At 57.2% G+C, this 22,461-nt stretch overlaps 1 protein-coding gene across 1 annotated transcript; it reads right to left on the reverse strand.

Annotated features, from left to right (window-relative positions):
* Positions 1-440: 440 nt before the first annotated feature.
* Positions 441-1,828, reverse strand: KCNJ4 (potassium inwardly rectifying channel subfamily J member 4). The gene has a single exon (XM_065923760.1). It carries the CDS (start codon positions 1,826-1,828, stop codon positions 491-493), a length of 1,338 nt encoding a protein of 445 aa, XP_065779832.1. The 3' UTR covers positions 441-490.
* Positions 1,829-22,461: the final 20,633 nt, after the last annotated feature.

The following is a 22,461-nucleotide window of genomic DNA, read 5'->3' on the forward strand; positions in this document are numbered from 1 at the left end:
CAGAAGGTGGATTCGGTGCCTCCATCTTTCCATTTATAGATATTTACAAAAGAAAGTCATGAGCAACAGACCACAGTCATGCAGAAGAAACGCACCCCCCTCCCACCCTCCCAAACTAGCCACCGGCCCACCCCAGAACCCCTGAGATGCCCACCCCCCCAACAGTCCAGGCACCTTCCCCAAGGTTCTGAGAGCAAAGGGGGAATGTCCTTGAAGGGTCGGTGGGGAAAGGGTGGGGGGTCTGAGGTTCCTGAGCCCGCCAGTGGGTAGGTGCTGGGGAATTGGGCCGACCGGACCAAGGGTGTCCTGGCCCTGTCCCAGGCCTGGGTTCTGGAGTCAGTAGGAAGGGCTCTCCCAGTCTTTGAAGCCCCCACGTCCCTCCAGAAGGTCCGGAGCCAGGGTGAGTTCTGTCCTGAGTGTGGAGGGGGGTGTCCTGGCAGCCCACCCCCCAGCGAGGCTCCTGTGGGAAGCGAGAGGGCGGGCACGGAGGTCAGATGGCGGACTCCCTGCGGTAGGAGATGTTGTCCAGCGGGAGGGTGGCTTGCATGCGCTCCAGATCCAGGTGGCTGCCAAACTCCAGCATCCGGATGATGCCCGCCTCCTCCTTGGAGCCCGCCTCCAGGCCCAGGCCCGCGGCCACGGCAGCAGCGGCCGCAGCCTCCTCCTCCATCTCCTCTTCCTCCTGGCTCATGAGGGCCAGCTCGTTCTCGTAGCAGAAGGCACTGGGCGGGGGCGGCGGGGCGGGCAGCACGGTGATCTTGCTTTCCTGCAGCTCCCGGGCGGAGCAGCAGGGTGTACCGGCCACCTCGTAGGTCTTGTGGAAGCGCGAGTAGTCCACCTTGTAGTGGCTCTTCTCCTCGAAGACCACGGGCTCGAAGCGGTGGCCCCACAGGATCTCGCTGGCCAGGTAGGAGCTGCGGGCCTGGGTGGTCATGGCCGTGGCCTCCACCATACCCTCCAGGATGACCACGATCTCGAAGTCCTCCGACTCCAGCTCCTCCTTGCCCATGCCGTAGAGCGGGCTGTCCTCGTCGATCTCGTGGACAATGATGATGGGCGAGACCAGGAAGATGCGGTCCAGGCCGATGTCGTAGCCCACGTTGAGGTCCCGCTGATCCAGCGGCAGGTACTCACCCTCCTGGGTCATGTAGGGCTTGATGAGCTGGGCCCGCACGTGGGCCTCCACGATGTGGCTCTTGCGTAGGTTGCCCACGCGCCACATGAGGCAGAGCTTGCCGTCGCGCACCGAGATGACGGCGTGGTGACTGAACAGCAACGTCTGCGCCCGCTTCTTGGGCCGGGCCATCTTGGCCATGATGGTGCCAATCATGAAGGAGTCGATGACGCAGCCCACGATGGACTGGACCACCACGGCGATGACCGCCAGCGGGCACTCCTCCGTCACGCACCGGAACCCGTAGCCGATGGTCGTCTGCGTCTCCACCGAGAAGAGGAAGGCGCCCAGGAAGCCGTTCACGTGCATGATGCAGGGCTTGGGGGCCACCGGTGCCGCCCCACCGCCTCCTCCTGCCGGGGCCCCCGCCGCAGCCCCTGCCGGGCCGGCCTCCAGGTCACCATGGAAGAAGGCGATGCACCAGAAGAGGAGGCCAAAAAAGAGCCAGGAGACGAGGAAGGCCGCGGAGAAGATCATGAGCATGTAGCGCCAGCGCGTGTCCACGCAGGTGGTGAAGATGTCTGCCATGTAGCGCTGCGACTTGTTGCTCAGGTTGGCGAAGTAGACGTTGCATTGGCCGTTCTTCTTGACAAAGCGGTTGCGGCGCTTCCGCCGGGGCACGTGGGCCTGCCCGTTTCGGCTGTGCCCGTGCATGTCCTGAAGCCGGCGTGGTCACCTGGGAAGACGCAGGGCCTGCGGGGGAGAAGCCAGACACGTGAGGTGCCAGGGAGCGAGTGGGTACTGTGGGGGACGGCGCTCCAATTGCCCCCAGGGACCCAGGTTCCAGGGTGGCAAGGAACCTGCCCAAAGATGCCCAGGAGGGGAAAAGCCTGGACTAGGACCCAAGGCTTCCTCCACCCCTCGGGCAGAATGTGAAGATGGTTCTGACAACAGCAAGGAAGTGCCTCTGTGGCCAGCCCAGCTCCAGGGTTGGGGCCTGCCAGACCAGGAGCTGAGGCCACTGGGATTCAGGTCCGAGTCCAGCCCCTCTGCCCATCATCCCCCCACCAGAACCTCCTTTGATTGCTCTTCCCTTCCCTTCCAGAAGCTTCCTGATGCCCATCTCAGCACCGGCCCCACCGATCATCCCACTGGCCCTGAACAGAGGCTGTTGTGAATGCTCTGGGCCCCGCTCCCCTCCCTGTGTTCAGCCTCTGCCCTTTGGGTCTCTCGAGGGCTGGACATTCCCTGTGCTGTCCAGTTCAGCAGCCACTGGCCACCTGTGCCTCTTGTGTTCAGTTAAAATTAAATAAAACATCAGCTTCAGTTCCCCAGTTGCACTAGCCACATTTCAAGGGCTCAGTAGCTACATGTGGCTAATGGCTATCATGCCGGACAGAGCAGATTCAGGACAGTCCCCTCATGGCAGAAGGTTCTGTTGGGCAGCACTGGGATCCACAGCCCCACCTCAGTTCCTGTCCTGTCCCCAGACTTGTCGGGAGCTGCAGTGGATGAAGACTCCAGAGTGGCAGTCAAGATGGAGGGAAGGGGAGCTCTGAGTTTTGACTCCCAGGTCAGCATCCCTATTTCCTATCACAGGTGAGGGAATGGGGGCTTAGAGAGGGAAAGTGATCTATCCAAGGCCACACAGCGGGTCAGTGGGTCCAAATCCAGGAGTGTCTAACTCTTAGCCCCCAGGTGCTGTCAGTATCACTGAGTTCACTGTGCGGAGACCTGGGCCTGGGTGGGGGGAGGCAGGAGGCAGACATACTACTACTATCTAGCTATGTATGTAAGTGCAGACAACTCATTTCTCCTCTCTGAGCCTCAGTTTCCTCATCTGTAAAATGGGGATGAAACCCCTACCTCATAGGAACCCAAGGAGACCTTAGGTACTCAGTGAAAGCCAGTGCCTCCTGCCTGCCTTCCCGCTTCCCAGGGAGCAGGAGGAATCTCGTGAGAGGTAGGATTTGCCTGTCAGCGTCCCCAGCTGTTTCAGTGGAGGCGGCCTCTCACCCTGCCGGGTGGAGGGTGTACCAGCTGGGCCCACAGAGGGCAGACCCCCCTATCACCCCTGCCTTACATGGGGTCCCTAAGAGAGAGAGATGGTGCTGTCCAGGGCCCCAGCTGGCTGGCAGGGCTGGGGCTGGGCCCAGGCCCGGGTTCCTAGTAACGTTTTGGCCCAGAATTATATAAGGCTGGAAGTTTCTATTTTCTGTTCTATTCTTCTTCCTGATCTAATTGTGCATCTGTGGCAATGTTTATACACTTCCCCGGTTCAGGACAACTCGGTTGCCGCAGCAACCGGTGCGCGCCAACGCTGTAATTTAGAGATCAACGGCTTCAGCGCCTGCCTCTTCCCAGGAGAAACTCCCTCTCTCAGCCCAGGGAGAGCGAGCCCTGCCCCCCGTTCCTCCCCCACAGTCACCCCACCCTGACTCTGGGTTCCTCTCCCTTCCCCCCTTAAAATGAGCTCCCTGGATCCCCCTAGTCCTGGAAGTCCCAGATCCACCATGTAACTTGGGCAAGTTACTTGATGGCTCTGAACCTCAGTTTCTTCATCTGTAAAATGGGTCCAGGGAGATCCATGGGTCTGAAGATCTAACAGGTAATGAATGGGGGTGGACAATGCCGGCCCTTAAGAGGTCCTGATTTTAGTTGGGAGTCAGGCCCTCTCTGATACCTCCCATAGTCTTCCAATGGCCAGGGCTCTGGGTGGTAGCTGTAAAGGGATTGGGGGCCAGATGTACCTTCTTGGCTGTAAATAGCTTTCAGGGAGGTCTTCCTTCGCTAAATACGTCCCTTTTCGCTTTGTCTCATCATCACCAATGCCTCTGTGAGCACCACAGAAAGAACCAATGCCTGAAGGAAGGGTTTCAAGATGAATGATTTCGAGTCCCTCATTTTGGGGTTTCCCTGGTGGCTCAGTGGGAGAGAATCCACCTGCCAGTGCAGGAAACTCAGGTTTGATCCTTGGTCCAGGAAGATCCCACATGCCTCGGAGCAACTAAGCCCGTGCACCTCAACTACTGAGCCTGTGCTCTCGAGCCCAGAAACCGCAGCTACTGAGCCCTCACGCCACAACTACTGGAGCCCGTGCACCCTGGAGCCCGGGCTCTGCAACAAGAGAAGTCTCTGCAATGAGAAGTTGAGCACAGCAACTCAAAGTCGCCCCTGCTCATCACAACTAGAGAAAAGCTGGGCAGCGAGCAGCAAGGAAGACCCAGCACAGCACACACCCCAAAAAAGACCCTCATTTTACATCTGAGGCCAAGGAAGCTCAGAGCTGGGATGAACTTGCTAAGGGTCCGAGAGCAGCTGGGCCAGCCCTGGATGATCACCTCACTCCTGCTCCTGGAAGGTCAAGGTGCTCCTGGAAAGAGGAGCTTCCTCCCTGGAGGGGGTTGGGGTAGGATATGGGCGTGGGAAGAGAGGGCCCCAGTCCAGCCAGGCAGGCCCTGGACCTAACGCCCGCGGCTTTGCAGGATAGAGATAGAGGGGACAGAGTGAGGTGACCTGGGCCTTGGTGGCTGAGGATGGTGAGGCCCAGAGAGAGTGAGAGCCCTGCCCAAGGCCACACAGGGGCCCGCGGAGCTGCGGGCCTTGTCTGCTGCCCAAAGGGACTGGCCCTGACCTTGGGGGTACCTCTGGTGCTGCAGGAGAGGGTTCTCCACGGCGCTCCCCGCGCCAGCACTGCCTGCTGTTTCCCATTCCAGTGGAAGTGACAGGAGTCTCAGCCAAGCCCCAGGGAGAGGCTCCGCATGTCCCTGCCCCATGCTCCCCACCCTCTACACTCACACCGTCCACTTCGATGCTGCCCCCAGCCCCGCCCAGCCATCAGCCCCGCCCTCCCATCAGCCTGGTCCCTCAGCCCCAGCCCCACACGGTAGCCCGCTGGGGACTCAGCTCATCTCCAGGCCCCACGCCTCCTCTCGGCTACAGCACCACATTTCCCGAGCCCCTGCCCTGGGCCAGGCCCTGGGCCACCCCCGCCGGGTGCATCAACTCGGGATCAGAAACTTCCACTCCTGGGCGGCTGGGAAAGCAGTCACTGAGCACAGGTGCTGCCCCCGGGCCCGTCACCCTCCACCTCCGCGCGTGCCCCTGAAGACCCTGGGCTGGTGAAAGGCCCAGCCCCTCGTCTGCAGTGACTCGTCCAGATACACTACTGCCCCATCACCGCAGCCCCTGCAGGAGCGGAGTGGGTGGGTGGGAGGCTCGGCAGCTGGCACCAGGATGACCGCAAAGTGAGGAGTCCCGGGCTCGCCCAGTGCTCCTGGGTCACTGCGGCCAGGAGATGGCCAGCTTTTCTGTCCCTCGCTTGTCACATGGGTCTTCCTGGCGCAGGCACAAGGGCCTGAGGGAAAAAGTATGCAAGAGAAAGGGCCACAGATCATGGGATAGAGGCGACGGGAATTGACAGTTGGGTACCAGCCCCCTCTGAATATAGATGCTTTATTAAAAGAGAGAGAGCAAGAGTGCCCTGTGTTCAGGCGCCTGCACCATGGCCACAGTTAAGTGTACTTTTCTGGAAGGCAGGGAGCTGGTCTCACCCCGCTTGCACCAAATGTGCCGCGTTCGCCTGGAGAACAGGGTTTCCATGGTGGGGCCCTGAGGGCTGGCCCCCTGACTGCCTCCCTGGGTGACCTGGGACAGGACCATCCCCTCCCAGCTGGGTGCTTCCTGCCGTCCCTGTCCTTTATTCTAAGAGTGCAGCCTGCAACATCTTTCATGGTGAATGTTCTTGATTTTGGGGAAATGATGGGGATGGGAGATGCCGGTTGCTTTTTAAAAAATGTAATGTCCTTTCTTGGTCAAGTGAAGCATCGACAATGCTGTGCAAGTTACTTTTTTTTGTTTTTAATTTCGCTGTGCTGTGAACATCTGGATCCTAGACAACTAGGGAAACTGAGGCCTAGAACAGGGCTGCAGCACGCGAGTCGGCAGCTGGCGGACACCCGAGCCTCTGGGAGAGAGTGAAGGTGACCAGCAGGGCTGTCGGCTTGCTCTCCTGCCCCTTCCTAGGGAGTTAAGGAGTGCTGGACACTGACTGCCAGGGGGGCTGGAGAGGCAGGAGAAACACCTGTGTCTTTTTAGGCTTTCCTTATGATTTCATGACACTGAATGCTCCCTCCTTGCCCACAACTCCTTTTGCAAAAAAAAAAAAAAAAGAAGCTGATAAAGTGGCAGCAGCTCCTGCAGGCTCCAGCAGCCCGGGCGGGCTGTGGGGTGAGTCTCCCGACAAGCACCCCGTCCCTTGTGGGAGTCACAGTGGTGTCTGCAGGTGCATCACGCAGGCCCTCTGGCTCCAGACAGCAGCAGCAGTGGGTCCTGAGACCCAGAGAGGGCAGGTGCACTCAGCCCCAAGATGCAGGAGAGAGGTGGGGGGCAGAGGCCCGGATACAGGGAGCCCTTAGCCCAATGGCAGGCCTTCGGGCTTCCCTTTGGTGTCAGTGGGGCAACAGGGAGGTGAAGGCACCGGCCTGCGGTCACACAGCTCAGTGTGGGCCCTGCTCAACCTGCCATCCCCCTCAGAGAAGGAACACTCTGGAAGTGCCAGCTCTATGCCAGGAGCTGCCTGGTCTCTCTCGCTGAAGCATCACTGCAACTCTTTGTTAATTTAACAAGTATTTATTAAGCACCTACCACAGCAACAAGCAGGGTTATTATTTCTCTTCCCAGCTGAAGAATCACAGGCTGGGGGTGGGGTGGTGGTGGGGGAGCCGAGATGGGGGTCACACAGCAGACGAGGCAAAAGCAGGGTTCTGACTCAGGCCTGCTGACTGCAGGCCCCGACTCACCCTGGTTCCCAGCCTTCCCTTCACCTCTCACGATGCCCTATGCAACCCAGACCCCCTCTCCCCAGCCCTCCAGGCTCAGCCCGAGCCCCCCTGTTCTCTGAAGTCTTCCGAGGCTGCTCTGCCAGCTGCCAGCCCTGCTTCCTCGCAGCCCCTTGCCGGTCACTCAACTCCTCTTCAACTGTATGAAAACATGGGCTGGTTAAAGCCTCACATTTGGGGCTTTAACCAGCACGTTTGGCTCTTGGGCTCAGTTCTGTCAACCTTCTACATGTCCTCTGTGGACCTCAATTTCCTCATCTGCAAAATGGACATGATGCTAACAATGCCTACCTCAACTATATAATAGAAAAATAGGCTGAGAGGCCAACAGGGCATTGCAGGTAAAACGCAAAGAATGAGATAAGATGAAAATGATGATGATGAAGATGAAGAGGATGCGATAAGAACACTGGCCTGGAAGTCCAGAAACCCAGCTTCAAGACCTGGCTCCACCACTAACTGTTCCAGCCAGGGGCTCCTTCTCACCATCTCTAAGATGGGGGACCGTAATAGCTTTCTGGCAGGGGAGTGGGGAAGAAGGAAGTGGAATGAAAGAAGGGCCCAGCATAGCGTCTGTAATTAGGCAGGCGATCGGGTGGGTGCTTCTAAGTCTAAGCAGCCTCCCCCTGACATGAGCCCCTCTTGGGCCTGGAGGGGAGACTGACTTCTCCAGAGGGTGAACCCATGGGGCAATGTGGGTGGTGCAGGGCCGGGGTGGGAGGTATGATTTCCCTGGGGAGGTGGGAGGAATTAACACCATTGTCCCATTTCCCGGCCGTCTGAGGAGGACAGGGCCTCCCTCTACCCCAGCTCTGACTGAGGCCTCTCAGGCCTGGACTATCTGGTTGGGGGACGGGGGGATTGTCCTTTCATCATATACACCCGGGGGTTTGGAGGAGGAAAAGGACTTAATGCAGGCAGCTGAGCTCAGCACCTCAAAAAGTAAGAGGCAGCTGGGGATGGATCTAGCCACAAGGGTGACCCGTCCTGCCCATGGCCCTCTGCAGGCCCCTGTCCTGCTCTTCAGGCCCCCGAGAGGTTGAAATACCTTCTCTTGACGAGTCTCGAGATCCCACACCTTCCCCTTCCCAGGTCAGTGACTCTGTGGACACTGTGCCATTTTCCGACTGTGTGACCTTGGGCAAGTTACTTAACCTCTCTGGTCCCCGCAAGCCACATCCTTAGGTGGGACGAATAGCATGCCTCACTGAGGAGTAAATGGGATCATGCACAGGCGCCCAGCACAGAGTAAGAGGTTGATAAGTGATCCAAACAGTCCTTTCCTGAAACTCCTTCCCTGGATTTCAGATGTCCTGCCCTGCAACCCACCCTGCACCATCACGTGGCCCCATCCAACTTTTCTTCCACCAGCACGAGGGAGCAGGTGAGTAAGAGCAGTGGCCTCAGACTCTCACAGAGCCGGGCAGGAAGCAGGCTCAGTCCTGTCTGGCACCAGCAGGATCCTTGACCTCTAAGCTTCAGTATCTTCATTTGCAAAGGAACATAGTAACGCCTACCTTGCAGGGTGGTGTCGTACCTTGCAGGGTGGTGTCCTGAGGGCCAGAAGCAGATTGTCAACTGTCCTAAACGTGCAGGCCACACTGTGGGGACTCAAGAAACGCTCGTCCTCCCCCACACCTTCTTTGGTACCCCAAAATCCCACTGCACGCGCAGTCCCTCCCCCACTGGGCACGGTGTGACGGAGCAAAATGCACACAGCAGTTAGTATGCACTTGCTCTGGGCGGGCTCTGTTCTGAGTGCTTTACGCTGATCAATTCCTGCCGTCCTCACCGTGACCTCAGAGGAAGTTTCCATTTTCAGCTCTACTTTATTTTTTTAATTTTTTTTTGTTTTGGCCACACTTTGTGGCTTGCGGGCTCATAGTTCCCCAACTAGGAATCAAATCTGTGTCCCCTGCAGTGAAAGTGTGAGTCCTAACCACTGGGCCGCCAGGAAATTCCCGATCCCTGCTTTAGAAGAAAGAAAACCAAGGCACAGAAAGTTCCACAAGTTGCCGAGGGTCACACAGCTCACAAGTAGTAGAGCCAGGATTTAGACCCAAGCACTTGATGCCAGTGCACATTCATTAGACAGTCTGCTCTCCTGGCCTTGGAGTAATGCTGTCACATCAAAAGTCCCTTCCACTTATTAAGCATTTATCACGTCTGACCTTCTACATGCCAAGTTCTATCCAGTTCAATCTTATCGGGAAAGGAGAAACTGAGTCAGAGGGCAAGCTGGAGCCAAGACCTGGGTCCCTGACTTCAGGCCTGGCCAGGTCTGAGCAGTGTGGGGTGAACTGGCTCCTTCCTCCAGCTCCGCACCCTACCTCTCCCTTCAACCATTCAGCCAACTGGTGAGCAGGTTTTGAAAGTGAATTCCCCAGAAAGTTGAGATGGGCCTTCCGGTCATGACCAAGTGGCAGGAGGACCCAAGGGCCCGGCTCTAACCTTCAGGGATGCCCTCTGCTGAACGGCCGAGGCCTGGCCCCTGCCTTGACTGATGGTAGGTCCTTACCCTCAAAGGAACCCCTTCTATTGGTCAGGCAGTCCCACTAAAGAGGCCCCCCTCAAACACTTTGTCCTCTTCCTTATAGGAATTTGAAGGCGGATCCCCAAAGGCTTCTCTTTCCGAGAACAACCTCAGCTCCCTCACTAGTGGGGGAGCCACAGTCTTGCTGTGGCTTCTAGGGACCCTCACTGCCGCGTGCTCATCCCTCAAGGGCACTCACTCAGCTCCTACTGCACACTTGCCTTGGGTCAGGCACCGGTGTGGACTCACCCAGCTTCTACGTAACACATAACAAGCATTTGCCTAGGCAGCAGCCATGGACTGTAGCGAGCTGCTTGAAGGAAAAGTATGGGGCGACATGAGAGAGAAGACAACGGGCCCTGGTTTGATGGGGGTCCCCGAAGGTCTCGCTGAGAAAATGACATTTAAAACTGAGACCTGAGCAGTAGGTGGGAGCCAAGACAATCCGGAGAGTTGTGTGTCTGTGTGAAAGGTGGGTGTAGAACATTCCAGAAAGAGAATCTACAGCCAGACCAGAGAGCAGGAATGAAGTGAGCCAGAGGGAGGAGAGTTGCCCCAGAGGAGACCCCGGGGAGGGGGGGCGCAGGGTTGTGGGATTCACCCTCATGGTTATAGGAAGCGACATGTGGTCAGGTTCTGCCTGGTTTGATCCTTTAAATTTCCACATGACATCTTTAAGATAACTAGGAATAAGCAGTCATTATAATAGACCCTTGTGTATCCAGCACTGGGCTTCAGAAATAAAACATCCTGAATATGGCCCCAGAGGTATCCCTGCCCTTGTCTGGCCTTAGAGGCCACCACTGCCTGAGCGTGCCTGCTTACTGGGGGATGAGATGTGCCAGGATGCTGTGTGGGGCACAGTAGAAGCTAGAGGTCGGCAAGGGGGCTGCTGCTGCTGCCCAGGCGGGTGATGATGGGCGGTTTGGAGCTGCCAGGGTGGTGGCAGTGTTGCTCAAGAGAAGTAGAGAGACTGGGGACACATTCTGAACAAAGAGCCCCCAGGCTGTGGGGGTGGGCTAGGTGGAGGGTAGGGAAGAGGGGTGTCAGGAATAGGTGATGGTGAGATGCTGAAAGAGGACCAGGTCTAATGAACAAGAGTTCCCAGTGTGCAGTGGCCTTGGAATGGCCACATGGGGAAGTCCAGGAGACTCATCTGATGGGCACCCCTGGGGAGGTTGTAAGGTGTGAGAGTGGATGAGATCGCCCGGGCAGGAATGCTGGATGAGAAGAGAGAGGGGCCTGAGACCCAGCCCCGAGGATCTCCTGCATGTCCATGAGAACCTGGCTCAGCAGATGGCGGCCAAGCAGCAGGGGGAGGGGATTGTGAGGACAGTGGGACCCCTGAAGCTGGGAGAAGGGGGGAGGTGAGCAGAGTTGACCAGTTGACCAGATCAGCCCAGCCCACCAAAGCCCTATCTGACTTCCCCATCGGGACACATTCTTTCTCCCCAACCAAAAATGGGTGAAGACTCCTCATGGGTAGAGGAGAAGGCAAGGTGCTGGGCAGAGCTGGGGGAGGAGGGGAAGGCAGGGGGCAGGAGCAGAAGTGACTTTAGGACAGCCCACAACTGCCCTCCCCACCCCAGCTCCCCAGCCAGCGGTGGCAGTGGAGATCCTGGCCAGCCCCTCCCCGCATTGTCCCCAGGACCAGCCCCTTTCCCATTGTCCCATCCTTGGCTGCTCAACAAACACATCTCCAGGAGCTGGGGCTGGGCAGGTAGGTCTCTCAGACTAGGGGGAGTCGGGGCTGAGGCCCCTGGCTCACACAGGATTCCCTGGATTCTCCACGGGGCTCACAGGCCAAACCTGAGAAGAGGTGTGGGTAGCAGGGGTGGGTAAGGGGGCCAGAGTTGAGTGCCAGGGGTAATTCGCAGTGGCCACCCCGGGTGGCTTCAGAGAGCCACGGGTCTGCCTGTGACACTTGTGTGGGCTCCTGGGACCAGGGCCTGCGGACAGTCACGCACTCAAGGAGCCAGGGGCCGGGTGTGCCCGACCCAGACTGGAAGCAGCCCAAACACGATGGTGCGCCACGGAGCCAGGAAAAAAGGAGGGGGGGGCCGGTCAGGAGCCGTGTGAGTCTCCAAGATGTGTTTTTAAGTGAAAAGAAAAGGCAGCCGCGGGGAACACTGAGTATAGTATCTACCCTTTGTACAAAAAAGGAGAGGGATATTTGCTCGTCTGGGCTTGTCTGTGGATGGAGACCCAGGAAACTGGTGACACGGGATGCCTCCGGGGAGGGGAAGCAGCTGGCTGGGGAAGGGGTGGGAGGAAGAACTCTCACTGTATTCCCATTTGTGTCTTTTTAATTTTAGAACCATTTGAATATATCACCTACAACAACAACAACAAAAAAAGACACATAGAAAAGCTTCAAATTAGTGTGTACATATGTGTATTTTCTGACAAGGCTCATAGCATTCATAAGGTCCTCAAAAGGGACTGTGATCCCGGAAGGGAAGCAAACAAACAATCCCCTTAGGTGCTGACTGGCCGTGGAAAAATGTCTTAACCTCTCTGAATTGCTTCCATGAAAAGGGGAGGGACAACACCCACTTCACGGGCATGTTGCAAAGATGAAAAGTGACCTTGGGGGAGGGGGGTTCAGGATGGGGAACACATGTAAATCGATGGCTGATTCATGTCAATGTATGGCAAAAACCATTACAATAGTGTAAAATAATTAGCCTCCAACTAATAAAAATAAATGGAAAAAAAAAAAGTGACCTTGGAGGGTAAAGGATTATCAACTGTGCATAGATGACTTGTCATCCAACTTCTTCTTGAAGGGGATGACTTGTCATCCAGCTCTCTCCATAGCCCCTCCAAGGCTCCTGTGAGCCCACGGTCCTCCCAGCGGTTCTCACGGAGGCTGCTGGCTCGCCCCTGCCTCCCTCCTCGAGTCCTCCAGGTCTGAGGGCCTCTCTCCAGGTGACCCCTCTCCCAGCCTCTCTGTTCAGAACCCACTCAGTGTCCAGGCTCAGCCTCCACTTAAGATACCACCCGGCCCCGATCGCCCTCCCAAGACAAGCAGATTCAGCTCCCGCTCCGGGGTCGGCTGGGCATCTAAGAGGCATCGTGAACCCAGCCCAGTCAAGATGGGAGGATCACCCCTCCCCTGCCTTCCCTATCTCAGTTTGTGACCCCCCGGGGGCCGCTCAGGCATCACATCTTCAACCCTCCCCAAACCCAAGCATCAGGATAACAGCACAATAACCAACATTTAGTGTTTACTCTCCCTGGAGAAGAAAACCATGGACAGAGGAGCCTGGCGGACTGCAGTCCCTGGGGTCACAAAGAGTTGGACACAACTGAGAGATTAAAACAAGTGTTTACTCTGGGCCAAGCTCCGGAGGCTCCTTTGACCCTCATGATATCCCAGAGTTGGGTGCTGTTATTTTCATTCCCCACTGCCTCCACCGGGAGTTCAGGAGCTTCCCCCAGCGGATGAACAGAGGGACTGAGACCTGGACTCAGGCCCCACGCTGAGTCCATCCAGCCTGCAGCGCCCTCCCTGCTGCCAGCCACACCCCCGCCGGCAACTCCGAGGGGTCCTCGCTGAGCCTCCTGCCTACATCCCCCATGCAGTCCAGTCTCCGCAAGGGCTGAGGACCCACGTCACTCCTCAGCGTGGAGCTCTGCTTCCCACCGAGCCCTCCTGCCCTCTGACCTCCCCTCTCCACTCCCACCCTGAACCCCCGGCCATGCGGGCCTTCCTTCTTGCCCCTCTGGGTCTGTACATTGGCCGCCCCTTCTGGATAAGATCCTCTGAGACTCCCCGGATCCTACCTTCCTACCATGCCAGTCTTGACTCAAAGGCTGCCTCCTCCGAGAGGCGCCCCAGGTGCTCTCTGTCTGCGTCCTGATCTTCCACACCGCGTTTGACTGATCCAAACCTATTTCACCCACAATCTCTGCAAGTGCTGGGACCTACAACCTCAGCTTCACCCCGAACCTCAGTGCCTGGCACACAGGGACACTTTATAAACATCCAACAACTGCCAAAACCAAGATAATTTCAGCTCGTCATAATTCCCGTAAAGGACCTAAGGAGGGTGATGTGACAGAACGTGACCAGGAGGAGCTATTTTTGTCACCAGAGTCAGGGAGAACCTCTCAGTGGAGGTGGCCTCTGAGCGGGGACCAGAAGGAGACCTTCTGCGGTGCTGGAGCGGGCAGGACTTCTGGGGCCTTGGGCCTGCACCTCACGCTTTCATGGAGCACTGGCTTCTTCACAGGTGTCCCCAGGTGTCCTCCCAGTGAGGTGCCCAAGGTCCTAGGCCCAGAAGAGAAGCTCTAAGAACAGGAGGGGGTGGTGTGGGCAACAGGCAGGGCCAGCAGGAGAAAGTGGCAGACAGGCCTCGGAAGGGCCAGAGACAGCGGTAGGAACAGTCCTGCTCATCCATGGCCGCGAGGGACTGTCGTTATCAGAATGCCTACTATGTGCAGGCAAAGAGCTACAAGCTCACGCATCATCTTTGACCATCTGAGCTGGCTCCTGAGGCCAGACTCTCAGACTCCATTCAGTCATTCCTTCATGACCCTAAAAACAAGCTGAGCTGGAATGGCAACTGCCCTCCTGCCTGATGCTGAAGCTGAAGCTCCAGTACTTTGGCCACCTGATACAAGAGCCAACTCATTGGAAAAGACCTTGATGCTGGGAAAGATTGAAGGCAGGAGAAGGGGACGACAGAGGATGAGACAGTTGGATAGCATCACTGACTCAATGGACCTGAGTTTGAGCAAGCTCTGGGAGATGGTGAAGGACGGGGAAGCCTGGCGTGCTACAGTCCATGGGGTCACAAAGAGTCGGACACGACATAGTGACTCAACAACAACTCCTGCCTGGTGTGTGTCCAACACAGTTCAGTGCCTTCCCTCGGAGGGCACTCTGTAAATTACTGTGGAGTGGATAAACATTTATTGAGCACCTACTGTGTGCGGAGAGAAAAAAATGAATACGACAGCACTCTCCTTTGCTGAGTTCTCTGTAGAAGTATCTGCAGACAGGAGGAAAGGGTCCTCACGGCCAGAGGGCTTAGAGAGAAGGTCCTCAGAAAGACATGGAGCAAAAAACATTCCCCAAGGGGGAAGCACGGCTGGGTGGGGCAGCAAGTGGAACCTAGGGCCCAGGGTAGAGTGGTTGACCAGGAGGCTCAGGGGCCTGGAGCTAAGTGGGCAAAGTCAGTGAGGTCTGAGGAGAGAAAAGCCGCAATTCTCGGCACTTACATTCCCAGAAACGAAACATCCCAGAAAAAAAGAATCTGGACGCTCAAGTCTCTCTCAGTGCCGCCTCCAAGACATCTTCATGGAGGAGAAGCTTTCCAACTTTCTGATCAAGAGCCAGAGTAAAAGCAAACATACTGTACATTGGTACTTGTTATACAATACGGTCCATATATTTTAAAAGCTGAAATAGGAGCCTCACTCTTTTCGCTCAGTCGGTGAAGAGTCTGACTTCAATGCAGGAGACCTGGGTTTGATCTCTGGGTCGGGATGATCCCCTGGAGAAGGAAATGGCAGCCCACTCTGGTATTCTTGCCTGGAGAATCCCACTGACAGAGAAGCCTTGGAGGGCTACAGTCTATGGGGTCGCAAGACTCAGACAAGGCTGAGTGGCTAAGCGCACGCACAGGAGCATCACAAAGTAATATTTGCCCTCACTACATATAAGTGCTTGAAATTTTTTTGTTTCATTATAAAGAAAAAAACATAAGTAGTGGACCCACAAACTCAATTTCATAACCACTAACGGGTTAGGACCGGGACGCAGGTTGAAAAGCACAGACCTTCATGGTGCTTAGGAGCTGTGAATGGTTTGAGATGGGATCTAGGGCTTATTTTGAAGCTGTGAGTGACTATTCTTGGATCGTGGGTTTTTGTGGGGGGGGGCACAAATGTGGGGTGAGTTGTTGGAGGCCAAGGGGGAATATTTGGACCAGACTGTCAGATCCTCAGGGTCATAGGACCACCACGCTGTGGCCCAGACAGGAGGGACTCCAGGTTCTGGGTTAGAACCCACTGCTGACCCCTACAACAGATGCCAGAGCAGTTGCTCGCCCACCTCCCATGATAGGGATCTCAGCCCCTTCTCAGCAGCTCCCTCGAGTGTGGGGAGTGAGGCTGTGCCAACTTATTAAGGTAGCTGAAGACTGGAAGTCCTTCCCAGGGCTGACTGTCTGTTCTCGCTGTCCCCTGGCCTGTTATCTTGGGGATTCGGGCCAGCTTGAGCACGAGGCCATGGCCTGCTCTCTGCCCCACTTGGGTCCCTCTCCTCCCTGTGACCCGGCTCCTGCCCCGTGTCTAGGGGGTGGCCCTGGGGCCCAGCCAGAGAGAGGCTCTTTCCAAGGTCAGCTGGCCTCAGGATCTGCAGCTGCACAGCCCGGCCCTGGTGCTCAGCCAGCCCTGCACCCCCGCCCAGCAGGTCTGGAGGGCTCAGCGGAGAGGTCAGGTGCCGACACTCAACACAGCCAGAGCAGCAGAGCCTGAAGGTGATGGCCGAGGACCTGGAAGTCTGCCAAGAGTGGCCGCTGAGTGGTCGGGATACACAGAAGCCCGTGTCTGCAACAGGCCAGGTTATACGCCCAGGCTCACGAGATCTCCCCAGCGACCCGCAGCACAGGGGCACTGGCCCACCCAACGGGTCAGGGGATGGAGGCTTAGAGGGGTGAAAAGGCTGCTTAAAGCCACACAGCTGCTCAGGGGTGCAGTTGAACTCAAACCCAGATTTTCTGTCCCTCACTTACAGGGACCACAGAGGCCAAAGGAACACAGCCTCGGGGGGTGTAGGGGAGAGCTGGCCTGCCTCCGGGAGGGGAACAGGCTGGAGTCCTCGGGCCCCAGAGTCAGAGCTAAGGCCACAGGGCCAGACAGGTAGCAATTAGCTGAACCTTCCAGACACAAGTGGGCTGCCCCAGGATGTGGTGAGCTCCCCCTGGAAAGGGTGCAGGGGGGGAGCTCTGATGCCCATGGGTGAGTGACTGCAGCCGTGCCTGCCCCCCTCCACGTTGCCCACAGCAGACCCCTCTAGGTCTGGGCCTGCCACCTTCCTTGGGTGGCCTCATGGAGTTCCCAAATTTCTGACCCCGATCCCATCTGTGTCCCAGGCTGAGTGGTACCTTAGCTCTTCCAGGCTGGGGAGGGAGGGCTAAACTTCTGAGGGCTGCAGTGGAGAAGGGAGGCTCCTACAGGAACGTGGAGGGGGGAGGTGGTTGGAGAGGAGTTTCGGGTGGGGTGGGGAAAAGACTTCACTGGGGCGTCCCAGATGCCAGACGGTAAAACTTGGTGCCGATTCTGCCTCTGAGACAAGGTTGGGTGAAGGCCCCTCGGGAGGCCTCAATCTCCCCATCAGTAAAATGGGGTCATCCCCTCATGGTGGACATAGCCCTTCCTCCTTGGCCTTGCGAAGGTCCTCTCCCATCCTAGGAGCCCAGATAGGGCTGGGATGGGCTCTGAGAACAGATGGGGGAGCAAAAGGAATAAGCCAGGCTCTTCCTCCCTCGAACCCCATAACCATAAGTTGTCCCTTTACACAGAGGAGCAAAGAGAGGTTCCCAGGGGACGTTGACCTGGTGAATGTCACTGGGAACAAGTAAGTGATCCAATCCCAGGCCTACCTGACTTGGGCAAACTTCTTCACTCAGCTGCACCCACTGTGACAAGGGGTGCTACTGCCCCTGACCCTCTCTCCCAGTTAGGGGTTTTCCCAGGAGATCAGCTCATCCCCCCGCATAGACACAGGGAGCGTGTCACAAGACAGGGGGTGTCGGCAGCCCTGGGGGGGATAGGCAAAGGAATCAGAAGGAGTCCTGGGCTTTGGTCCAGCTCCAACTCTGTCACCCTCGCTGTGTGACCTTGGGCAAATCACTGTGGTCTCCGGGCTCCCAGCAGAGTGCTAGAGAAAAAGCAGACACAGGAGCAGACCAAGGCTGCAGGGTGAAGGTGGGGAGAGTGGCCTCCATTGTCCAGGGGCTGTTTCTGCCCAGTTGCACCCTTACTCCACCACATCTTGCCCCTGCCCTTCTAAAGTCCCTCTGACCCCACACCAGGCCCACCCAAGCAGGCCTCCACCCAAGCTGCTGGGTGATGGGTCAGCATGGCAACGCCGACTCCCCACACAGCTCCAGCTGGGGTCTGGACCACCAAGGCCCACCTTTCCTGGTAGCCTCGTTCCTTGACCTGCCAGTGCCCCTCATGGGTGCCTCCCCCTGCTCATGGGCCAGATGTTCCAGCATCTGGAGTAGGGCTGGTCAACGACTGGCCAGGTAGCCACCGGCGCAGGGCGGGGAGGGGATGGGCGCAAGGAGAGGAAGGAGAGCCCTGCCAAATGGAGGGGAGAAGGATGCCTAGAACTGGGGCTGGGTGCATTCCCAGCAGGACAAATGACACACGGCTCTTTCTACCTGTCGGACCTGGAGCAGACTCTTCTTTCTAACTGAGCCTCAGTTTTCTCATCTGGGACGTGGGAGTGATAGCCTTCGCGGGGTGCTGCAGAGGATTAAGTGAGATCACGAACATAAAGTCCAGTGTAGAGCCTGGCACATCGGACCGTGTCCCACTCCTGCAACTAGACCTCTGGGAAAACCTCTGTCGCCCCAGCCGCCATCCATCAGAGCCGTTCACATGTATGAGTGTGTGAGTGAACGGAAGTGAGTGTGTGCAAGTGTGTGTGATAGTGGGCCAGAGAGCGCAGGAGTTAGAGGGGGTGCGTGTTTGTTGGGAGGGGGTGAGACCGGAGAGGCATGGCCTCTGGGGGCCGCACCCCAGCACTGCTCCCACCCATTTGCCTGGCCTGTGAGTCCTGAACAGAAGCGGTGGTCTTGGAGCCTGGCAAACCCCTTCGGTTTCAGACCGAGTCTGGTCACTTTCCATTTGTGTCCAGTCGGCCCCTCCCCCTCGCCGAACCTTAGTTTCCCCCTCTGTGAATAGACAGAATTATCGACGCCCAAGTCAGGTTCAACATGGGGACCAGACGGCGGGCTTTGGGAATGGCGGGGTGGGGGGGTGGGGTGGCGGCGAGACCCAGAGCTAGCTGGAGCGTGAGCTCTCACGCCCCCTGGCTGCACCCCACCCACCACCCCGGCAGTCCCGTGTGCGCGCGCCTGCAGGAGCGCGCGCACGCGCGCGCGCGCATGTGTGACTCAAGGTCTATTCATAGCTGAGCTCCACCAGCTGCAGCGTCACAAGCAGAGGGGCCTCAGCCCATATTATTATTTCAATTACCATCTGAATTAAAAGTTTGAGCAGCGATCAGCCCACGTAGCGAGGAGAAGAGGGAGCAGGAGAAAAATAAAGATGAAAAAGAGAAGAAGGGCTGTGCTCCGAGATCCCCCCCACACCCTAAGGAGGACTGAGTCGCTGAGGAGGCTTAAAGGTTATGCCAACCCGCAGGATTCCTGCCTGCCCCTCGCCCCGGGCCCAGGGTCCTCGTGGGAATGGGAGGAGCACTTCGAGAGGACAGCCCAACCGCAGCTACGCTGTGAACACAGATCACTTAGTCCAGATTCTTGACCACACGGATGGGCATACCAAGTTCAGAGAGGGTGAGGAACTGATCTAAGGTCACACAGGGAGCCACACCCGCGGCTCCTGTCTCCAAGACCCTCTCTCTTACCAGACAGGTCCCACCCACGGTTTCTCCAGACCTCGCGTGTTGTATGACAGTGACACCTGTGGGCGGCCCTAGGGCAGGACCAGGGAGGACAGAGGTGGACCTGACGTCCCCATTGGTTTCACTTCCTGCTCCCTTCTCCCTGTTCCCAAGGCTGGCTCCCCTAGCCCAGAACCACGCACGCAGCTCTCTGCCAAACCACCCGCAGTCTGCACCCCCAGCCCCAGACCTTACTCCACCATCAGCCCAAAGACCCCTCCTTGCCACCAGTGCAGGGGACGGAGCCCTGGCCCAAATCTAACCGTCCAGTCACCTGGGCAGGCCATTTGTTGTCTCTGAGCCTCCGTTTTCCCCTTTGTAAAATGAGTTTTCTTCCTAGGTGCATGTCTATTTCTATGTCTTCAGAACGGAGCTCTCAGAGGATCTCTGAGGGGGTGTCATGCTGTGGGGGCGACACGCCATCTCTTGCCAAGCCCCAGCCCAGGGGAGGGACATTTTCCACTCTTCCTCAAGGAAGTCCCAGGGACAGCCCCAGAGAATCGGACTGGCCCGCACTCAAATCCAGGCTCCTCCACTTCCCTGCTGTGTGACCTTGGACAAATCACAGAGACTCTCTGAGCCGTGGCTCCCCCATCTGTAACACAGGGACCTCGGTTCGACATTGTGGGGTTGCTGGGAGGGTTAAATGAGAAGGCTTTTTACAAAGGCTCCTAGCCTGATGTCTGGTGCGACGCTGTTTCTTTCTGAAAGCCGGTAAGTGACAGGGCTGCCTCCCAGCCCTTCCTGGGGACAGCAGAGACCCTGGAGATCTTGGAGATGAGGATGTTATCAACCCCATTCAAAAAGCAGGAGTCACCAGCTCAGGCCCCTGGCAGGTACTCATCTGGTTCTGTCTGAATAACTCCTGGAATGAAGAGCTCATTACTTCACAAAACATTCACAGAAGCACCTCCAGCTCTGGGAATCTTCTAGAAGGGGCCAGAATCTTCCATCTTAACCCCCAATCCAGCCTGTCTCTGACAGGGACTGCCTGAAACTGGCTTGAAAATGAGTCTGAAAGACAGCTTTTCAAATAGACTAAGCAAGGGATGAGACTAATGGTCAGGGGAGGTGGGGGTGCGGCAACCAAGAAGCAGACAGGGAGGTGGGAGGGACCAGGGGTCTCTCAGAGCCCCTCAGAGCTCCTGGGTCCTATCGGGCTGGGCTCAGCCTTCCACAGGAGGCGTGTGTGTGCCTGTCTGTCTCTCTGCTTGCAGCTGGGGCTGGGAGCCAGGAGCTCTGAGTTCAGGCCCCAGCTCTGCTTCTTCCAACTCCAAACCATCACTGTGACCTTGGCGGGGGGTCTACTTCCCTCTCTGGGCTTAAGCTTTCACTTTTGCAAAATAAATAAATAAATAAGACCATCAGATCCGTGAGGTAAGTGCCAACCCTTCTGTCTGAATTGAAACCCGGTTTTGTCAGTGGCTGTTCAGCTTGCACCCCACCTCCAGGCCGGCGTGCCAGGAGCCACGGGGTCTCTGAGTGTCTGCTTTCAAGCCAGAGACCCTGTCTCTTCCCCCATACTCCTCTTTCGTGTCTAGTACCTTTTCCACATCTAGTGCTTTTGAGGGCTCTATCAGCCAGCCCTATTTTACAGGTGAGGAGATGGAGGCCTAGGGAAGTGAAATCACTTGCTCAAGGTCACAGAGAGCCAAAGTTCAAAACTCCTACTCTGTGACCAAGAAAGCAGCAGGACTCAAGGGCATCTGTCTTCAGGAGAGTCACCAAGATGTCGAATGGCCAACTGTTCTCTATCCAGATGTAGGCTCTGCCTGGGGTGGGGGTGTCAGGGGGCTGCCCAAGGTCACACAGGCCAGGCAATGACAGATTGGGACAGAACCCAGGCTCCCTGCCTCCTGGGCCTCACCCTGCCAGGGGGACAGCAACATGGTCTTGACCTCCTGCCCTGTCCTGGGATCGCCACGATTAGACCCTCATCCTGCCTCGAGGCCTGGCCTGGCGGCTTCCAGAAGCCCTCAACACCTGAGACTGAGGGGGAAGAGTGAGCAGGAAGACAGGAAAGAAAGTTGAGGGTTGGCCGCTTGCCCCCAGCCCTCTGTCCCTCCCTCTCCTTCTCTCCTCGTGCAGGGGGAGCGGCACTGATGTAATGCACTCAGCTTTGGTCCCGGTGCCAATCTCAGAAGAGAGACGACAGATTGCGTGAGCCAAATTTGGCATCCTAGGGGGAGAGGCATGAAAAGTGGAGATGTGGAGGAGAGGAGCGAGGAGCCTGGGAGGTGCGGGAGAAGGCCCCCTGCCCAGCAGACCCCCAAATGCCTCCCTCCTTCGACTCTGGCCCCCAACTCCTCCCTAGCTCAACCTGGGCTCGGAGCCTCCCCTCCTCACTCTGAGAGGCCAGCCTAGCTGCTCCCCGGACCCTCCCGGCCCAATGCTGCCGTTCCTGCCCCCCCCACCCCCCCACAACACACCGCTCCAGCTCCGTTTCCCACCGCCGCTAGTCTCCTGGTTACCATGTTGCTGGTTGTCATGTCGCTTACATGTCCTCGTGACTCAGTGGTCCCCGCAGAGGGGCCCCCTCCTCCTCACACCCCCCACAGCACACGCCCCCGCCTCCCCCAGATCCACATTAAGAACCAGCCTGCCCTGTAAGCCTACACGGTTCCTCCTCCCCTTCTCTCTTAGATCCTAAGCTGAGAAATTTTTTCACAGCATCTCCTGAAGCGACTTCATTCTCAGCTCTGCAAATGTTTGTTAAGGACCTACTATGCTCTGGGCTTGTGTCCGCTGCTTCCCAAGACCTGACATAGTCTATAAATCACTCAGTAACTCAGTGAAGGCAGTACCATCAGTACCACTCTCCAGTTGGAGAAACTGAGGCTCAGAGAGGTCAAGCAAGAGGCCCAAGGTCACCCAGCAGAAATTCAAGGCCAGCTCTGTCTATTCCAAGTTATCCCCAAAACTTCTTATGGGAGAGAAGCTTCTCATTCAAGGGTAACCCAAAGATTCCTGAGGACTAGCTCCCAAGCCCAAAGTCCCTCCTCTAGCTCTGAACACTCCTCTTCTTGGTCAGCCCTATTTCAGGCCATATTCCCCTCTCCCCATTAGCTCTTCATCTTCCCAAAGGTAAAAGGAATCCTCACTCCCAACTGCTCAGTGCGTTCCCCAGCCTGTGAATAGCTCTCAACTCACGTGAGCCAAGGCCCCCCCACCCCGACTTGGAGGTCAGTGGGACACGCAGTCATGTCCTCATTCCACAGATACGGAGGCTGAGGGTCAGGGAGGAGAGGGACTTATCCACCGTGCTGGCTCCTCAGCTAGCTGAGCTGATTCCTAGGAGCCTGAGTGGAGGATATGCAAGGCCCAC

The sequence above is a fragment of the Muntiacus reevesi genome, chromosome 1 (genome assembly GCF_963930625.1).
Source record: "Muntiacus reevesi chromosome 1, mMunRee1.1, whole genome shotgun sequence".
Taxonomy (NCBI): domain Eukaryota; kingdom Metazoa; phylum Chordata; class Mammalia; order Artiodactyla; family Cervidae; genus Muntiacus; species Muntiacus reevesi.

Bases quoted from the DNA above. Each gene is read 5' to 3' on its own strand.
- KCNJ4 (XM_065923760.1), bottom strand. From the start codon at position 1,828: ATGCACGGGCACAGCCGAAACGGGCAGGCCCACGTGCCCCGGCGGAAG.